At 56.2% G+C, this 16,384-nt stretch overlaps 1 protein-coding gene across 2 annotated transcripts; it reads right to left on the reverse strand.

Annotated features, from left to right (window-relative positions):
- Nucleotides 1-266: 266 nt before the first annotated feature.
- Nucleotides 267-15,747, reverse strand: PLPP7 (phospholipid phosphatase 7 (inactive)). Of its 2 annotated transcripts, XM_055326361.1 has the most exons (3): nucleotides 15,035-15,747; nucleotides 5,195-5,277; nucleotides 1,409-1,548 (listed from the first exon to the last, which is right to left on the reverse strand). In XM_055326361.1, the coding sequence occupies exons 1-3, from the start codon at nucleotides 15,483-15,485 to the stop codon at nucleotides 1,537-1,539; spliced, it is 546 nt and encodes a 181-aa protein (XP_055182336.1). In that variant the 5' UTR covers nucleotides 15,486-15,747; the 3' UTR covers nucleotides 1,409-1,536. The 2 variants fall into 2 exon arrangements, with proteins under 2 accessions (XP_055182326.1, XP_055182336.1); XM_055326351.1 differs by lacking the exon at nucleotides 5,195-5,277 and having other exon boundaries at nucleotides 267-1,548.
- Between the last annotated feature and the right edge of the window lie 637 nt (nucleotides 15,748-16,384).

Here is a 16,384-nt window from a genome sequence, read left to right on the forward strand (position 1 = left end):
CTGATGGCGTCACCGTGGGGGCCTCCTGAACTGTTCCCAACGCAGGCCCTGGGCAGAGTGGTCAGTGCAGAGCCCCGGGGGACCAAGGGGATCCCAGAAAGTGACCTCAGGGAGAATGGCCGACCAGCCTGGAAAAGTCTAGGAGCCCCCTGCCCCCTGATCATCCTGGTCCTTCTGGGACTGAAGAAATCCCACCCTTTTATGTCACCAGAGACCCTCCTGCCTGGAACTGTGCACCACACGAGGAGAGAGCACGCAGGACAGGCTCTGCTGCACGTCATCTGTATTGTCACATGAAATGAGCATCCATAATGGGTACTTGGAAATGACCTATCAGGTCACATGGAGTCCGGCCCCTGGGGGCCAAAGTGGCACCGATGCCCATGGCCCTGGGCTCTCTGCAGACAGCATGACACCAGGCCTCCCCAGGAGCTGGGCGAGGCCCACCTGCACCTCAGGCCCTCCGGTTCCTGGGCAGCATCTCCCAAAACATGCTTGAGGAGACGGTGGATCTTTGGGGCTTAGTAGCGGTTCCTCAAGAAAAGGGGTCTGTGGTCAAATAAGTTGAGGAAACACAGAGTTCAACCAGGTTCGACCGGAAGCATTTCTACAGGACTTGCCAGAACCTTTATGACAACAACGGCGCGAATGTTCAGCATGGGGGCACAGTATGCAGCATTTCCCAAGCTTATTTGACCACAAAACCCTTTTCCTTCCCAAAGCGTCTTGCAGATTGGCATCTGGCAGTGTGCCCTCGGGGAAGTGCTGCCCTAAGCTATCGATGACCGTTAAAGGCAGTGGCACCTGTGTTGGGCGGCGGGCCGGGGTGTTTGCCAGGCGTCGTGCTGTGGCGGGACAGCCAAGCTCTCAGCAGTCATGACAGCGAAGGGAGAGGACGGGATGGGGCCCCGCTCCTGCCACTGTGGTCCTTGCCTCCTGCTCCGCGGCAGAAGCAAAGCACAACTGTCCGTCCCACGGGCCCCCTGGCCTGCCCGGAGTGGACATCGATCCAAGTGAAGGAGCGGGTGACACCCGGCCCTCCCGCCCCTCTGGCCCTCCAGGGGGCCTCCGACCAGGATGGGGAAGATGCGGCTGCCGGTTCGCGCGGCCATCCCCCGCGGGCCCTGCTGCTCCCACCACCTGTCCAGGGCCACCCCGTGTCCTGGGGCCATGGGCGGGTGGCTCACCAGGCGGAAATGAGCATCTGGCAGGTGTTGGACGACATCCAGACCAGCTCCACCAGGCGGAACTGGAAGTAGCCGATAATGAAGCCCGAGATGACGTCCGTGATGTGGTGACGGCCGATCATGACGCGCGACAGGCCCACGCAGAAGGCCCAGAGCACCAGCAGGACACGCAGGGGTACCGCCAGCACCAGGTGGCTGAGGAAGAACTTGGACACCATGGCCGCGCGGCTGGCGTGGCCGGCGGGGAAGGCGTACACGTCCATGGTGAGGTAGTCCAGGACGCTGGGGCTCGTCTCGAATGGGCCGCGCCTCTTGATGAGCTTCTGCACTCCGGCCACCGTCATGATGTCTAGGAGCAGGGCTGCAGGCGAGAGGGGGAGGCCCGAGGGACGGTCAGTGTCCCCTCACGCCTCGGCACCCCCACCCCGTTCCAGACGCACAGACTCCTGGGCACGTTTCCACCCCAGGGCCTTTGTGTGTGCTGTTCCCTCTTCCCTGGGATATCCACCTGGCTCACGCCCCCCAGGCCTGGGAGGAGCAGCCTGCCCTCCACCTGTTTACCGAAGCCTGCCACCTTCTACCCCTCCCTGACCTATTCTTTCTGACGGCATTTCTCAGCCCCGACACATCACACACTTTCTTAGCATTTCCCTTGTCTTTCTTCCCTGATGCCACAAGTGGTCTGAGAGGGTCCGGACCAAATTTGTTCACAGAGCTCAGGAAAGCTGCTGCGTGAGAGTGTGTCATCGCCACCGGCCCCTGGGAGGGCCTTGGCCCTGACCCACTGCGATTGTTCTGGCTGGCAATTGTTCTCGAAGGACCTCACTGAAGTCCCTGCAGTGTTGAGAGCGGCATCCGGCCATCCCTGTCTTTTTTTATTTTTTAATTTATTTTTTAAGTAGGCTCCATGCCTAGTGTGGGGCTTGAACTCATGACTCTGAGATCAAGACCTGAGCTGAGACCAAGAGTCGGATGCTTAACCAACTAAGCCGCCCGGACGTCCCTCCATCCCTGTTCCTTAAAAGTGAAATTCCTGTCACTTACCATGAACCATTTGTAAGTGTACAGTTCAGTGACACTCGTACATGCACAGGGCTGGGCAACCGTCATCTCTACCTGGCTCCAAACCATGCTGATCACCCCGAAAGGGAGTCTAGTGCCCAGGAAGCAACCGGTCCCTGTCCCCCTCTGCCCAGCCCCAGTTGCCACTCATCTGCTTCCCATCTCTATGGATTTATCGGCTCTGGACATCTCACACACGGGGACTCATCCCGTGGCCTTTCGTGTGTGGCTTTCACCCCGCGGCAGGGTGCAGAGGCCCATCCCCAGGGTGTCAGTGCTTCCTTCCCAGGCCTGAATGATCCGCCCCTGTTTGGACGTACCATCGTTTGTGCACCTGTCCATCTGCCCCCGGACGTCTGGGCTGCTGGCCTCCTGGCTGGTACAGATGTTTGTGAACCAGTATTTGTCCAGTGCCCGTTTCCAGTTATTTTTTTTAAGGATTTTATTTATTCATTCATGCGAGACTCAAAGAGGCAGAGACACAGGCAGAGGGAGAAGCAGACTCCTCGCAGAAAGCGCAATACGGGACTCGATCCTGGACCCTGGGATCACGCCCTGAGACGCTCCACCCTTGAGCCACCCAGGTGCCCCCCGTTTCTAGTTCTTGTGGGCATGCACCTACGGGTGGAGTCGCTGCATCATATGGTGACTCCATTTGTCACTTTTAGAGGGACCATCACTCTATTTTCCATGGCAGCTAAACCCCATTTTCCAGAAAAGGAGGAGACAAAGGCTTGGAGATGGGAGTGTTGATCCCTGTGGCTCCTCCTCCCTGGAGGGGGACTTAGTCTCCCTCCTCCTTCAGGCCTTGGCTGCCTCCTCAAGGAGGCCTTCCCTGACCAGCGCGTTCCCCGCACACCATGTCATTCACCCAGCTGCAGCTAAGGAACCCTCTGGCTGATAGGACACAGCATTGGCTCCCCCCACCTCCCCGCACCCCTCCACTGAGGGGGGCGCCGGGCTCTCTCGTTCACTGGTTTATGCCCAGGGCCAGGCATGCAGTGGTAGCAGTCTCTACATGTTAGTGGAGTCACTGGCCTGGGGCGAATGGCCAGGGGGGTGAGCTCTTCTCCCATCTGGGAGCATGAGGGAGACCTGGGTCTTCACCATCCTGCCTCCCCACCTGCCCACTCCATGCTGTGTAGCCTTGGGAGGGGTGCTCTGTCTCTCTGTGCTGTCAATGAAGCCACCATGCCAAGGATCCAGCTTCACTCAGCTGATCACAGCGGCAACCAGATAGCCAAGGTGATGGGGGTGGGGGGCAGGACCTCCGAGAAAACCCTCCCCACCCTTAGAGAGGCCCATGGTGGAAACCCTGATGAGATCACAGCACCCAAGCCCCGCTTCCGGTGACAGTGAAGAGGAAACCGGGCATCGTGGCATGGGGGCAAACCCCATGAGTGTCCAGAGACCTGGGTTTGAGTCTCAGCCCAGGAGCCTCCTGGCTGTGTGACCTTGGACAAGCCACTCACCTTTCCTCACCAGGACGAGGAGATCACAGACAACCACCTCCTGCAGGGGGTCGGTGGCAGGTGACCAGCCATCCGGGGTTTGCCCGCAACACAGGGGTTTCCCAGGACACAAGACATTCGGGGCTAACACAGGGAGGACCCAGCACGCCATGATGTCCCTGGCCCACCAGGAGGGTGGAGGAGGGGGGAGGATTGCCACTATTTGATAATTCACTGCAGCCTGACACTGGGAGCTTTCCTGGAAACGGCCGTGGATATCTAAATTGTTGGCCTGCAACTGCTCTCACTCAGACTCGGAGAAAAATCCACCCGACTTTTGAAAAAAAAAAATGAGGCGGTAGGTATTCACTGTAGAAAGTTTACAACTTAGAAAACAAAAAGTAAGATTTTTAAATCACCTATAACCCTGCCACCCAGAGGTTGCCACCATTCCGGGCCCTTATCCATCTATAGAGCAGAGATTTGATAACAACTCTAAGATGCTCTACATACTGTTCTGTAACCTGCTTTTCTTTAAAAAATTTTTTAAGATTGTATTTATTCATTGGAGACAGAGAGAGAGAGAGAGAGAGAGAGAGAGAGAGAATGAGGAGGAGGGGCAAAGGGAGAAGCAGATTCCCTGACAAGCAGGGAGCCCCACGTGAGGCTCGATCCTAGGACCTGGAGACCATGAGCTAAACCATGGCAGACGCTTAACCATCTGAGCCACCCAGGTGCCCCTGTAACCTGCTTTTTGAAAGTCTGGCCACGTCCCATGTCCCCCTGACTCCCACGGCTGTGGCAGATGAAGCCCCATGACATATTTATTTAAAGGTCCCAGCACTGGATGTTCAGATTGTTCCCAAATTAACACTGCGTTCCCTGGTTAGTATGGAATTTCTTGGCTTTCCTTCCCCGCCCTCCACAGGGTTGCTGCCTGCTGTCTTGGTTTGAGATCTGAATCCCTGGCCTCTCCTGGGCCTTCCCCTCTCATCAGCCACCCACTCTGGGACGTGCTTGGTCAGAAGCAGGAAGCAGTGGACGGAGAGGCTGCAGGCCTGAGGAAGGAAGAGCCTAAAGGAGGGAGGGAGCCTCATTCTACAGGCGCCCACCTCACATTTCCATTGAGACTCATTCCTGGGAGGTGGCCAGCTGGGGAGGTGTGTGACCAGCCAGCCCACTGACCCAGGTGGAGGCCAGGCCCGGGCCGGGAGCCAGCTGGAGCATGCGGGAGGTCACATCCCAGCAGGAGAGAGGGACCAGGGCCTAGAGGCCGCTGACCCCTGGAGTGGCTCTCAGCCTGATGTAGCAGCAGAGCCAGGAGGCCAGGCAGGAGGGGGCAGTTCTTGGGGTAGGCGTTCAACTCGTAGCTTCCAGGATCAGGATGGGGTCAATTAATCCCTACACTAATTAGGGATTCCCCCCTTTATGGGACCTTGACCTTGACCCACTGACTTGGAGCAGGGTTATCATAGGACATGGTGAGCTCAGTACCTGAGAGGCGTCCAGCACGGCCTGTGTGCGCTGGTCGATGGCATGGGCGCTGTTATTATCACTCAGTCCCAGCTGGCCTGACCCTGGAGGCATCAAGCAGGTGCATCAGTGAAGGGCTTTCCTTCTCTGAGGGCCCACCAGGGTCAAACTTACCTGGCACAGTTCAGAGACCTCCGTCATTCAAGGGAAGTCAGAGCGTCCAGGGCCAGGGCTATCCCTGGTGCTGGGGGCCGGTGGCCAGCCACAGTCTGGGTGTCAGGTGGGCTGTCAGGGTCTAGGGGGTTCATGTGGACCAAGATCAGGTACTGAGATAGAGCCAAACATGACACTAGCCACTGGAAGACACAGTTATCTGTCCAACTTGTGACCAAGTTTCTCAGCCAAAACCCAGGGCTCATCAGCTTGGCAAGTTGTCGCTGGTTTGAAACCTGCCTTCCCTGACAAGTGTAAGTCCTGGCACAAGTGTCCATGGAGGAAGGCAGGAAGGAGGGAGCAGCGCTGGCACCTCTAGGCTGCCCAGGGGGTGCCCTGGGCTCAGGGCCCCACTCAGATTTGGCGGCTAAAGGCAAGAGGGACCCCAATCTCTCCACAAGCCCCAGCTCTCCTCATGGGTGGTCAGGGTCCACAGGCCAAGAACTGAGCTAGGTGTTTGTTGCAGCAAAGTGTTTCCCCCAGTGAAAGCATACACAAAGGCTCAGTAGATGAAACAGATGACAGAGGTGGCCTCGTGGTGAGGCTGGAGGCCTCGGCTCTGGGACCCTCGCCTGCCCCCTATGGAGGCCTGGAGGTTGCCTGTGTCCCAAGATTTAAAAACCCTGCATCTGGGCCTTTGGGAACCTGCTGCTATTTCTGGGTGCTTTGGTCTCTTGAGGCCATAATGAGGTAGATACTACCCCTTTGCCCCATGCCCCTTGAGAGACTGTGGGGCCAGCCTGGCTGTCCCCGACCCCTGTCCCACTGTCCCAGCCCATCCTATGTCTTGTTCCTTCATTCATTTGACCTCCAGTTCTGGGATAGGTCAGGCGGGGCGGGGCCTGGGGCCGGGTAACCGGGCTGGCAGAATGCCACCTGGCCGAGGAGGAGGTGGGCGGTGAGCACTTCTAGAGTTGCCGTGCAGGTGCCCTGGGCCGGCAGTGCCCCTTCTCTGCACCGCAGCCGTCTGGTGTTGGGGCTGCACGCTGAGGAGGCAGGGCGGCTCCCCAGCCAGCCGACAGCCTTCCCGGGGCCTCTCCTCTCCTCCAGCTCCACCGCCAGCCCTCCCTGTGACCGTGATTCTGACACCGTCGGCTCATAATCTAGGGCCCAGAAATAGAAGCAAGTGGCACCATCACTCAGGCCTCTGTGAGTTCGCTCACACGGCGCTGTCAAGTTCCCTGACCTACATTCCTCCTGGACTTGGAGGGCGGGCGGTGGGAGACCCTTGGGGAAGCTCTGCTTGGTGGGACACTTGGGGGGTAAGGGGCAGGAGAGGAGCCGCAGCCTGGGGTCCCCAACAGCTAACCTGAGCTGAGCCGAGATACTCACCTCCCTGGCCTCCATGTACCTCTCCTGGCCTCTACTCACCTCCCCCGGCCTCTACTGATCTCCCCCAGCCTCCACTCACCTCGCCTGGCCTCCACTCACCTCTCCCAGCCTCCGCTCACCTCCCTGGCCTCCATGCACCTCTCCTGGCTTCTACTTATCTGCCCCGGCCTCCACTCACCTCCCCCAGCCTCTGCTCACCTCCCCTGACTTGGCTCACCTTCTCTGGCCTCCCCTCCTCTCTCCTGGCCTCCACTCACCTCCCCTGGCCTCCGATTACCTCCCCCGGCCTCAGCCAGGGCAGTGGCGGTGCGTGCATATGGGCTCCAGAACCAGAGGCCAGCTTCAATGTCAGCTGCTTGAGAGTTGTGTGACCTTGGCATGTCCACCTGTCCAAGCCTCCCTCCCCTCATTGACAAAATCCCGGAGGCTGCTCCAAGGGTTGCTTGCAGGAACGGCTTTATCAATGGCTCCTGGGACAGGATTTGGCCTCCCCCCCTCTCCCCTCATGCCCGTCCTGGTGGCCATCTCCACACTCAGACCCTCTGAGCAAGCTGGACTCTGAGACACCCCAAAAGTTATTCCCAGGCCCTGCTGCCCTGGCAGCCTCCCAGCCTCAGAGCGGGATGAGCCCTTGCCTCAGTGCCTACTGTCCTCCCCCGACCCAGGGACCCTGGGGTCCTGTGCTATGCAAGGAGCCAGGGGGTTGTGGGGTTGCAGGGGCGAGGCAGGGACCAGAGCTCTCTTAGAAAAGAACAGCTAGGGCAGCCCGGATGGTTTAGCGCCGCCTTCGGCCCAGGGTGTAACCCTGCAGAACCCGGATCGAGTCTCATGTCAGGCTCCCTGCATGGAGCCTGCTTCTCCCTCTGCCTGTGTCTCTGCCTCTCTCGCTCTCTCTGTGTCTCTAATAAATAAATTAAATCTTTAAAAAAAAGAAAAGAACAACTCTCGTGGGGGATTTGGAATCGGCTGCTCCTGAGGTTTCTAGCCTGCCTGTGGCTAGCCGCTTGAGCGTGTGCATGTGTGTGTGTGTGTGTGTGTGTGTGTGTGTGTGTGTGTGTGTGTCTGCCTGGAGGCAGAGGGATGGCTGGGGTGACCTCTCATGGCCCCTAGGGAGCACCGGCTGCTTTCCAGCATCGGGGAATCAGGCTGGGCAGGAGGTGGAAAGCAGGAGTCCTGGATTAAACAAGGAGCAGACTTGGGCCCCTTGTTGGCTGGTGGGGGGACAGGTCTGTGGGCCGTGACTCCCACTAGCTGAGTCCAGGAGGAGGGGCCCCAGTTCATCTGGCCTGGGGGTCAACCCAGGAACCGGGAGACCAGCCTGCAGTGCTGTGGGGGCAGCATAAATGGGCCTAAACTTTCCAAAGGGCGTTTGGCCTCAGACTTAGAAGCCTTTACAACACCTCTCCCTTGACTCGGCTCTTCCGCTTGTAGGAATCTCTCCCCGGGGAAATAATCAGGCATGTGCATCATGATTCACAGTCAAGGATGTCCACTGCAGCATTCTTCCTAACACTGAAAACTGCATCAGCCCAGTGCCCTTGAGTAGGAGACGGATGGGACACGTCGTGGTCAAGTCTAGACAACGGTGTGCTCTGAGGCCACTGCCAGTGATGAGGTGGATGTGTATTTATAGCCACCGAGGGAGCGTGGTGAGGTTTTTTGTTAAGTGGGAAAGGACGAGCACCAAACAGTATTTACAGTAGGATGCCATTCTTATAAAAGAAGATGTAAATGTGCTTATGCAGAGAAAAAAAAATATCTGGAAGGCACCACACTGGTAATGGTGCTTTTCTCTAGGTGGGAAGACGAAGATGATTTTCATGGTCTTTGTGAATTCTGCATTTAAATTCCTTCTTACCATGAACAGGCATTACTTGGGCACATTTTTAAAAAGTTATTTTTACAGAGGGTGCCTGGGTGGTGCAGTTGGTTGAGTGTCTGACTCTTGGTTTCGGCTCAGGTCCTGATTTCAGGGTCCTGGGATCAAGTCCCTCATCAGACTCCACTGGGTGTGGAGCCTGCTTGAGATTCTCTCTCTCTCTCTCCCAGAGAGAGAGTCTCAAGCAGATTCCCTGCTAAGGCGGAGCCTGATGTGGAGCTCAATCCCAGGACCCTGAGGTCATTACTTGAGATGAAATCAAGAGTCTGATGCTTAACCAACTGAGCCACCCAGGCGCCCTTCAAATAAATAAATCTTTAAAAAAAAAAAGTTATTTTTACAAAAGGACAAATATTGCATGACAGCACTTTTATGAGGTCCCTAGAATAGACAAACTCACAGAGACAGAAAGTAGTGGTTACCAAAGGGTAGGGGATGGATGAGGACATTCTGCCAAGTGAAGTAAGTGAATGAGGAGTTCTTTATTATTGGGGACAGAGTTTCAGTTTGGGAAGATGGAAAAGTTCTGGAGGTGGATGGGGGTGCTGGTGGCACACAATGTGAATGCACTTAATGCCACTGAATTTTAATGTCACTGAATTTTGGCACTTAAATATGGTTAAAACGGTAAATTTTATGTTGTGTGTATTTCAGCACATGCACACAAAAGTTATTTTAAGAACCGTGCTGCATGGTTCCAGCAGGATGTGGCTCTCGGGAAGGCACACAGTGAAGAGAGGGTTGGGGTGGGGTGGGGGAGCCCTGAGAGCAGGCTAGAAGCTTCCACTCTTTTAGCACTGGGACCTCTGCTCTGTTGGTGTGCATAGTGTGTGCACGCATGTGTGTGCATGTATGTGCACATGGCCAGCACCTCTCTGACTTGGGCAGCCCCTGATGGCAGCCAGAGCCATGCCCCCAGCCTTGGGCACAGGAGGGCAGAATGAGGGCCCTAGCCTGTCTCTATCTCCCCTGGCCTGAGCAATCCTGAGTGTGTTCTCTAACTTTGCAGGTTTCCATTTCTCAGCTGAAGGATCCAGATACTAAAGCTGGCTTTACTTATCTCTGAAGATGGTCGGGGCACAAGGAAATCAAACTTACTGGCCTTGGAGTCTGAGAGCAGCATCTATTCATTCAGCTGAGTGCCAGGCAATGAGCCTGCCCAATTGTACATGGCCGCAAGGGCAGCTGTCAGGATGGTGCCTGGGCAGGGGGCAGCTGAAGAACCCCTAGGGGGACCAATGTCTCACTGAGTCCCACTGACACATGACAAGTGAAGGAAGGTAGAGGAAGGCTATTCTACCCTTGCAGAGCTGGCAGGGAAGGCCAGGGGCAGCCTAGGTATCCATCAATTAGGGACAGGCTCTGCAAGTGTCAGGGAGGGTCATTACCGAGCCATCCCTGAGAGCAGGACCCAGTGGGTGGTGAGGGAGAGCTGACACCACACATGACACAGAGGGTCTGCGCAGGGGGCTGGGTGGACACTGGGGTACTGCAAGGCTGAGGGGCCAGTTCTGGTTTCTGAACCTTCAAGCAAAGGGACGTGGGGCTGAGACCATGGTCCCCAAAGGCATGACGTTCACAGCCCAGCAGGTCCTTTGCTTCCCATGAGAAGGAGGCCAAGCTGGACAAAACACCACAGGAAGTCATTCGAGAAACAGATGATTTGTCAGCATGTGCACAGAATTAGGGTGTCACCCGGTCCAGAGGCCCATGCAGCGGATGTCACTCTCAGGGAGAGGGTTTAAGGGACACACTTATTTTTTTCGCCATCTGTCCTTGTAATGTTTGAATTTTCCTTACTGCAAGAATGTATAGGTGTTCAACATCACTAATCATTACGGAAATGCAACTCAAAACCACGAGATACCACTTTTCACACTCACTAGGATGGTTATTATCAAAACCCAGAAAACAGTAGGTGTTGGCTAGGACACAGAGAAATCGAAACACCTGTGCATGGCTGGTGGGAACAGAAAATGGTGCAGTGGCTGCGGGCAACAGTATGGGGGTTCCTCAAAAATTAAACACAGAGTTACCATTTAATCCACCAGTTCCACTTCTGAGTATTTACCTCAAAGCACTGAAAGCAGGCCTTGAACAGATACCTGCACACCTGTGTTCACGGCAGGCCTATTTGCAATTGCCAAAAGGCAGAAGCAACCCAAGTGCCCACTGACAGATGGTGGATGAGCTGGGTGTAGTTTACCCACACCATGGAATATTATTCAGCCCTAAAGAGGAAGGAAATCCTGACACCTGCTACAACATGGAGGAACCCGGAGGATATTACACAAAGTGAAATAAGCCAGATGCAGAAGGACAAATATCTTATGATTCCACTTTTACCAGGTCCCTAGAGAAGTCAAGTTCATAGAGACTGAAAGTGGGATGGTGGGTGCCAGGGGCTAGGGAAGGGGGAAATAGGGAGTTAGTGTTTACTGAGGGCTGAGTCCCAGTTTGGGAGGAGGAAAAAGTTCTGAAGATGGGTGTGGTCATGGTTGCATAACGTCATGAAATGTGGACTTAAAAGTAGTCAAATGATAAGTTTCACATCATGTATATTTTTTCCACAATAAAGAACGATAGATAAGGGCACCTGGGTGGCTCAGAGGGTCAAGAGTCTGCCTTTGGCTCAGGTCATGATCCTGGGGTCCTGGGATCGAGCCCCAGGTGGGGTTCCCTGCTCAGTGGGGAGTCTGCTTCTCTTTCTTCTTTTGTCCCTCCTCCTGTTTGTGCTCTCTTTTCTCATATAAATGAAAAAAAATTTAAATGATATAGAAAAAGAAGAAGGTAAGTCTTCATATTCAGGAAAATCTCAATGAAGTGATCATGGCAATAAGACATGGAAGCCGCTGTCCACCGAGGACAGGCCCAAGAAGAAACCAGATGGGCCTGGGGCACCTGTCACATGGCTCCCTTTGGGATCATCGAGCTGAGTGCTGTGGCCGGAGGAGACGAGGGAGGGGACGAGGCATCTCACAGGTGTCTAGAGCCTGGAGGGGCCCTGGGACTGCTTTGGTGATGGCGAGGATGCTGATAACCACTGGTGCACAAGCACCGACTGGCATTAGTACCCGCCAAGCTTATGTGTATTCTTAGGTGAAGTAGCCCAGCCACCCATTTGACAGATGAGGAAAACAAAGCTCAGAGAGGCAAAGTTCTTTGCCCAAGTTCCCACAGCAGGGCTAGAATCTGCACCCAGGTCTGGCCGATGCTGGAGACTAAGGTTTTGCCAGCTGCATCTAAGATCCTTTTGGGTTTTCTCTCCAGACTGGGCAGCCTGCCCTGGGGGGGGCACAGAGTAGGGGCACCATAGACAACTTCCTCCTGGCCCAGCAGCTGGAGCCCCCATTTCCCAAGGCCCCCGGGTTTTCACCTCTGAGGCCGTATAGGTGGGGCCTCCACTCCCAGCACATGGGCTGCCCTGGTGCTCAGGGTGGGCAGGCAGGAATGCATGGAGCCCCCTCCCCTTCTGGGCCCTGTGGTTCCCACAAGTGGCATTGGACACCTGCCGAGGATGTTCACTGGCCACCACAGTGTCGGGGGCTTTATCAGCTTCCCATAAGCCCCGGAACCCCCTGGACAGACTAGGAAACAGGCTCAGGGATGGGACCTGGCTTGACCAAGTTCACAGAGAGAGAAAGGGTCAGAGAAGGACGGAACAGAGCCCAGCCTGACTTGGAGCCTGTGCTCTAGGATTGAAAGCTGCCGCCCCCAGCCACCCAGAGGCTGAATGAGAGACAGAGCCTGCAGTTTGCCCTCCGTGGATGGGCTGCTCTCCCAGGTGCAAATTGGCATCGGCGGCCCCCCTGTCAGGCTGGGCCAGAGCTGTGGGATGGGAACCCACCTTGGCTATTGGCTGGAGTTTCCTCCCATGGAACTCAAGGGTGTGGTCTGCATCCCCTCAAAGTGAGCTGCACCTGCAGGGCACTTGGCCTGCTTGGAGCAGCTGCCCTAGAGAGGCTGCTTTGTGCCAGGCCCTCATTTCTGCGTGGTCTGGGTAACTAGATACAGGAGCAAAGGGGCTGGTGGGTGGGAAATGTCCCCTTAGACCCTCTGCCCAATTCACTGCATATCTGATACTTCACCTCCTTGCTGTGTTCACACTTCTGGAATAGACTGGATGGTTCATCCAACCTCTAGACTACAGTGGTTGGGGAGGCAAGGGGTTTGTCATCTGGAGGGTGTGGCTTTGGTTCCTGGGCCGACCAGTAACACCTGTGTGGGGCTGGCCCATCCCTTGACCCCTCTGAGCCTCAGTGAACTCATCTGTAAGTGGGTATGTTAATATTTATCTTATTAAGTCACTAAACATGTTTTTAAATTATGAAATACAGGACATTCGTGGCATAGTAGCTGGAACATGATAAAGCTCAATAAATTCCTATTCAAGAAGGGAGGCATCTCGAATCTTGGTCTTCTTTTTTTTTTTCTTTTTTCTTTTTTTTTTTTAAAGATTTTATTTATCTATTCATGAGAGATGCAGAGAGAGAGAGAGGCAGAGACATAGGCTGAGGGAGAAGCAGGGTCCATGCAGGGAGCCTGATGTGGGACCTGATCCCGGGACCCCAAGATCACGCCTTGGGCCAAAGGCAGGCACTAAACCGCGGAGCCACCCAGGGATCCCCTGAATCTTGGTCTTCATCCTCTGAAGCAGACACTCTTGTGCCCACAGCCACTGGTTGCTAGAATGAGCCAGAAGCCTCATCTTAACAGGCTAGAGCTGCTTCCTATTCTCACTACTGCCCCATCTCTGACTAGCTGCATGACTGTGGCCAAGCCACCTCTCCATGCCTCAGTTTCCTCCTCTGTACAAGGAGAAGAATAACTGCCTCTCCCTCCCAGGGCTGTGTGAGGATTAGGAGCGATAATGTGCTTTATGTAATGCTGGGCACACAGTAAACACCGAACACATTCCCAATACAGCTTTACCACCTCCGACATCACCCAGAGAAGGGACGTGCGGACAGGGTCTAGGGAGCAGGCTCGAGGGTGCCTCCTCACCCCTGTCCTTGGATGTCAGACACCTTAACCCCCAACACAGCTTACTTGAACCACCACTGTGACTGGGGCTGTGACAGCTCCAGGGAAAACTTGAATAATGAGTGTAGGGTTCTGCTCCTGGAAGCCCCTGGCCTGGTGCCTCAGCCACCCTACTCTGTCCCCCCACTCCCAAGCCCATGGCACTGTGCCTGGAAAGGGCACAAGCCTGGATGTCAGGCGAACCCAGTACAAATCCCCAGCTCTGAAGCCTTGGCCAGGCTGCTTTATTTATAGGAACCTCAATTTCCTAATCTGTAAAGTGGGAGTGATAATTGCATCAGTCATGTGGGACTATTTGCAGAAAATATCAAGTAGTGTAAACAATGTAAAAATGAGAACAAGAAGACACTGAGGGTGCCCGAAGCATCTGTCTGATTCCTCCTCCCCAGGTCCCACCCAGAGTGTCCAGCCCCAGACCCTCTGAGACCCGAGCAGGGAGGTACAGGTTATCATTACCTTCCTGTAGGGCCACAGCTCTCAGTGGTCCAGCCTACATCCTCATCAGTGTTTGCTCAGCCTGGGACTTCCGCCCGCCTGTGCCCAATATGGTAGCCACGCTGGGAGGGCCCAGGGGATCAATGTGGGCCCAGCATGGAGGGTGGAAGCTAGGGTTCCCCCCAACACCTTGAGGATCTGGAGGTGCCTGGAAGTGGGCAGGATGGGGCCGGTGTCACCTTGTGAGTGGACCCACCTCGTGAGTGGACCCACCTTGTGGGTCCCATGTGGCATCTGGCACAGGGCAGTATGAAACTGAAAGGTGCTGGTGTCAGAGACTGTGGTAAAACAAACCAAGGACCAGCTCACCTGACCTGCTCCTCCAGCGACTCATCTAGGGAAGCAGTACAAGTGGCCACAAGTGGGCAGAGCCAAAGACTGGACCTCCTACTCCCCCACGCCTGGGCAGCTTGCAGGGTCTCTGATCCAAGCAGAAGGGGCATGGGGGCAGCTCACAACAGCTGTCTGCAAGCAGCCTAGGACCTCAAGCACCCCAGCCTGTAGGGTAGAAGTTGCCCTGCTCTAGGACACTTACCAGGATCCCCACCCCAGGCCCCCCACCAGACTCCTGACGGCTTCAGCCTCTACTACTCCCTCCCTTCCACTCATCTCTGGGACAGCAGTGCACTCTGGTGAGCTGGGCCTCTCCTTGGAGGTTCCCACAGGGCTTCCACATTCTTGAGGCCCCCACTTTGGAGGGGGCCCCTGGCTGCACCTCCCAGGTTCTCTCATTACCAAGCTGGAGGCTCGCCTGTTTCTGGGGCACCTTTCCTGCCTAACCTCATTACGTCATTCCAGTAGGTTTCTGATGGCCCCACTCATCCTGGCCAGGATGGGGTGGAGCAGGCTCCCTCCCGGGGAGCCCGACAGGGTGGGTGGCGGACAGCGGGCACACTCACCCAGGAGCAGATTCATGAGCACCTCCTGGCCAGCCAGCGTGCTGCTCTTCACCAGGCAGAGGATGGTACCCCCGATCCAGGGGATGCCGTGGCCCGTGATGCCAATGAGCTTGACCATGGAGCGGGCGCTGGCCCAGGACGCCGCGCGGCCGGCACACACCCCCAGCCGCTTGGACATGCAGATGTCAATGGCCAGCAGGGAGTTGAAGGCGATGCCCTTGAAGGAGGGGTTCAGCTGCATGCAGTCCTCCTCAGGCAGCTGCTGTGACTGGCGCCGCTCGCGGGCCCCCTCACCAGGGGGCGGGGGCTGTGTTGAGGGGCCCGGGGCCTTCCTGCCGGAGCTGCGGGACTCCGGGGCCCCCTTGGGGGGCTGGTTCAGGGACAGGAACTCTGCCCGGTTGAGGACATTGTTGCGGTCCCGGGCCCGGGAGCGGCTCTGGGAGGCTGGCATGGTGACGCTCACACGGCGAGGGCCGGGGCCAGCCCGGCTGCACGGCCTTGTCCCCGAAGACAGGAGCTGCCCCGAGAGCCGCCACCACTCCCTGCCTCCTTGCCTCCCTGCCTTCCCCGCAGCAGCTGTTAAATATAGAGTAGAGGGTTGCACATGGCTGTTTACCTCTGGCGGCCACCCGGCTCTGAGGGGACGTTAGTGCCCGCTGGGCAGCCAATCGAGCCCACCGATGCAGGCCAGCGCCAATGGAGCCACTAGGGAGGCCGACCCGTCCACAGCTGCGGCCTGGCTGCCTCAGGCCTGGGCTATTTAAATCTTCCAATGGCTCACTCCGGGGGACCAGGGGACTCTGGGAAATGTAGTCCTCCTGCTGCTCTGGCCTCAGCTGGGCCCCAGGCCAGAGGCCCAGATGTGTGCCCCGGACTAACCCCTGCTTTTCCAGGCTCCCTCTGAGCAGTGCAGACCCCCGTGAGCCAGGCCTGCCTGTCCCCCACCCCGGCCTGGGCACTTGGACCTGGTCCCGTGGACGGGACAGCAGAGCCAGGTCAGAGGCCTGTTTGGGCACCAGACTGAGTCAAAGACGTCACTGCCAGCATCATCTTGGGTCTGCTGGGGCCAGGTCCAGCCCCTCCCCTCTGTGACAGCATTTCATTAAGCTGGCAGGCTGAGGTTTTATTTTTATTTTTTAATCAGTCTTGAATTTGGCTTGCATGCATCAGAGTCCAATCAAATGGCAATCTGCAAGATCTGATTTCTGTTAGAGGGAGGGCTAATTGATCGGTTGGTAATGGATCTGCCCCTTGGAGGCTGCCTCCGCTACTCAGAGTTCTGCGAAGGACAGGGACACTCCAGCAGACACTCCGGGAAACCCAATAGTTGTCAAACAGCCAGCACCACGT

Source organism: Nyctereutes procyonoides, unplaced genomic scaffold (assembly GCF_905146905.1).
Source record: "Nyctereutes procyonoides isolate TBG_1078 unplaced genomic scaffold, NYPRO_anot_genome, whole genome shotgun sequence".
In the NCBI taxonomy this organism is placed as follows: domain Eukaryota; kingdom Metazoa; phylum Chordata; class Mammalia; order Carnivora; family Canidae; genus Nyctereutes; species Nyctereutes procyonoides.

Coding starts and splice junctions, on each gene's coding strand:
- PLPP7 (XM_055326351.1), bottom strand. CDS start 15,485: ATGCCAGCCTCCCAGAGCCGCTCCCGGGCCCGGGACCGCAACAATGTC. Junction 1,549..15,034: donor GCTCATGAATCTGCTCCTGG/GTGAGTGTGCCC, acceptor TCTCGCCTGCAG/CCCTGCTCCTAGACATCATG.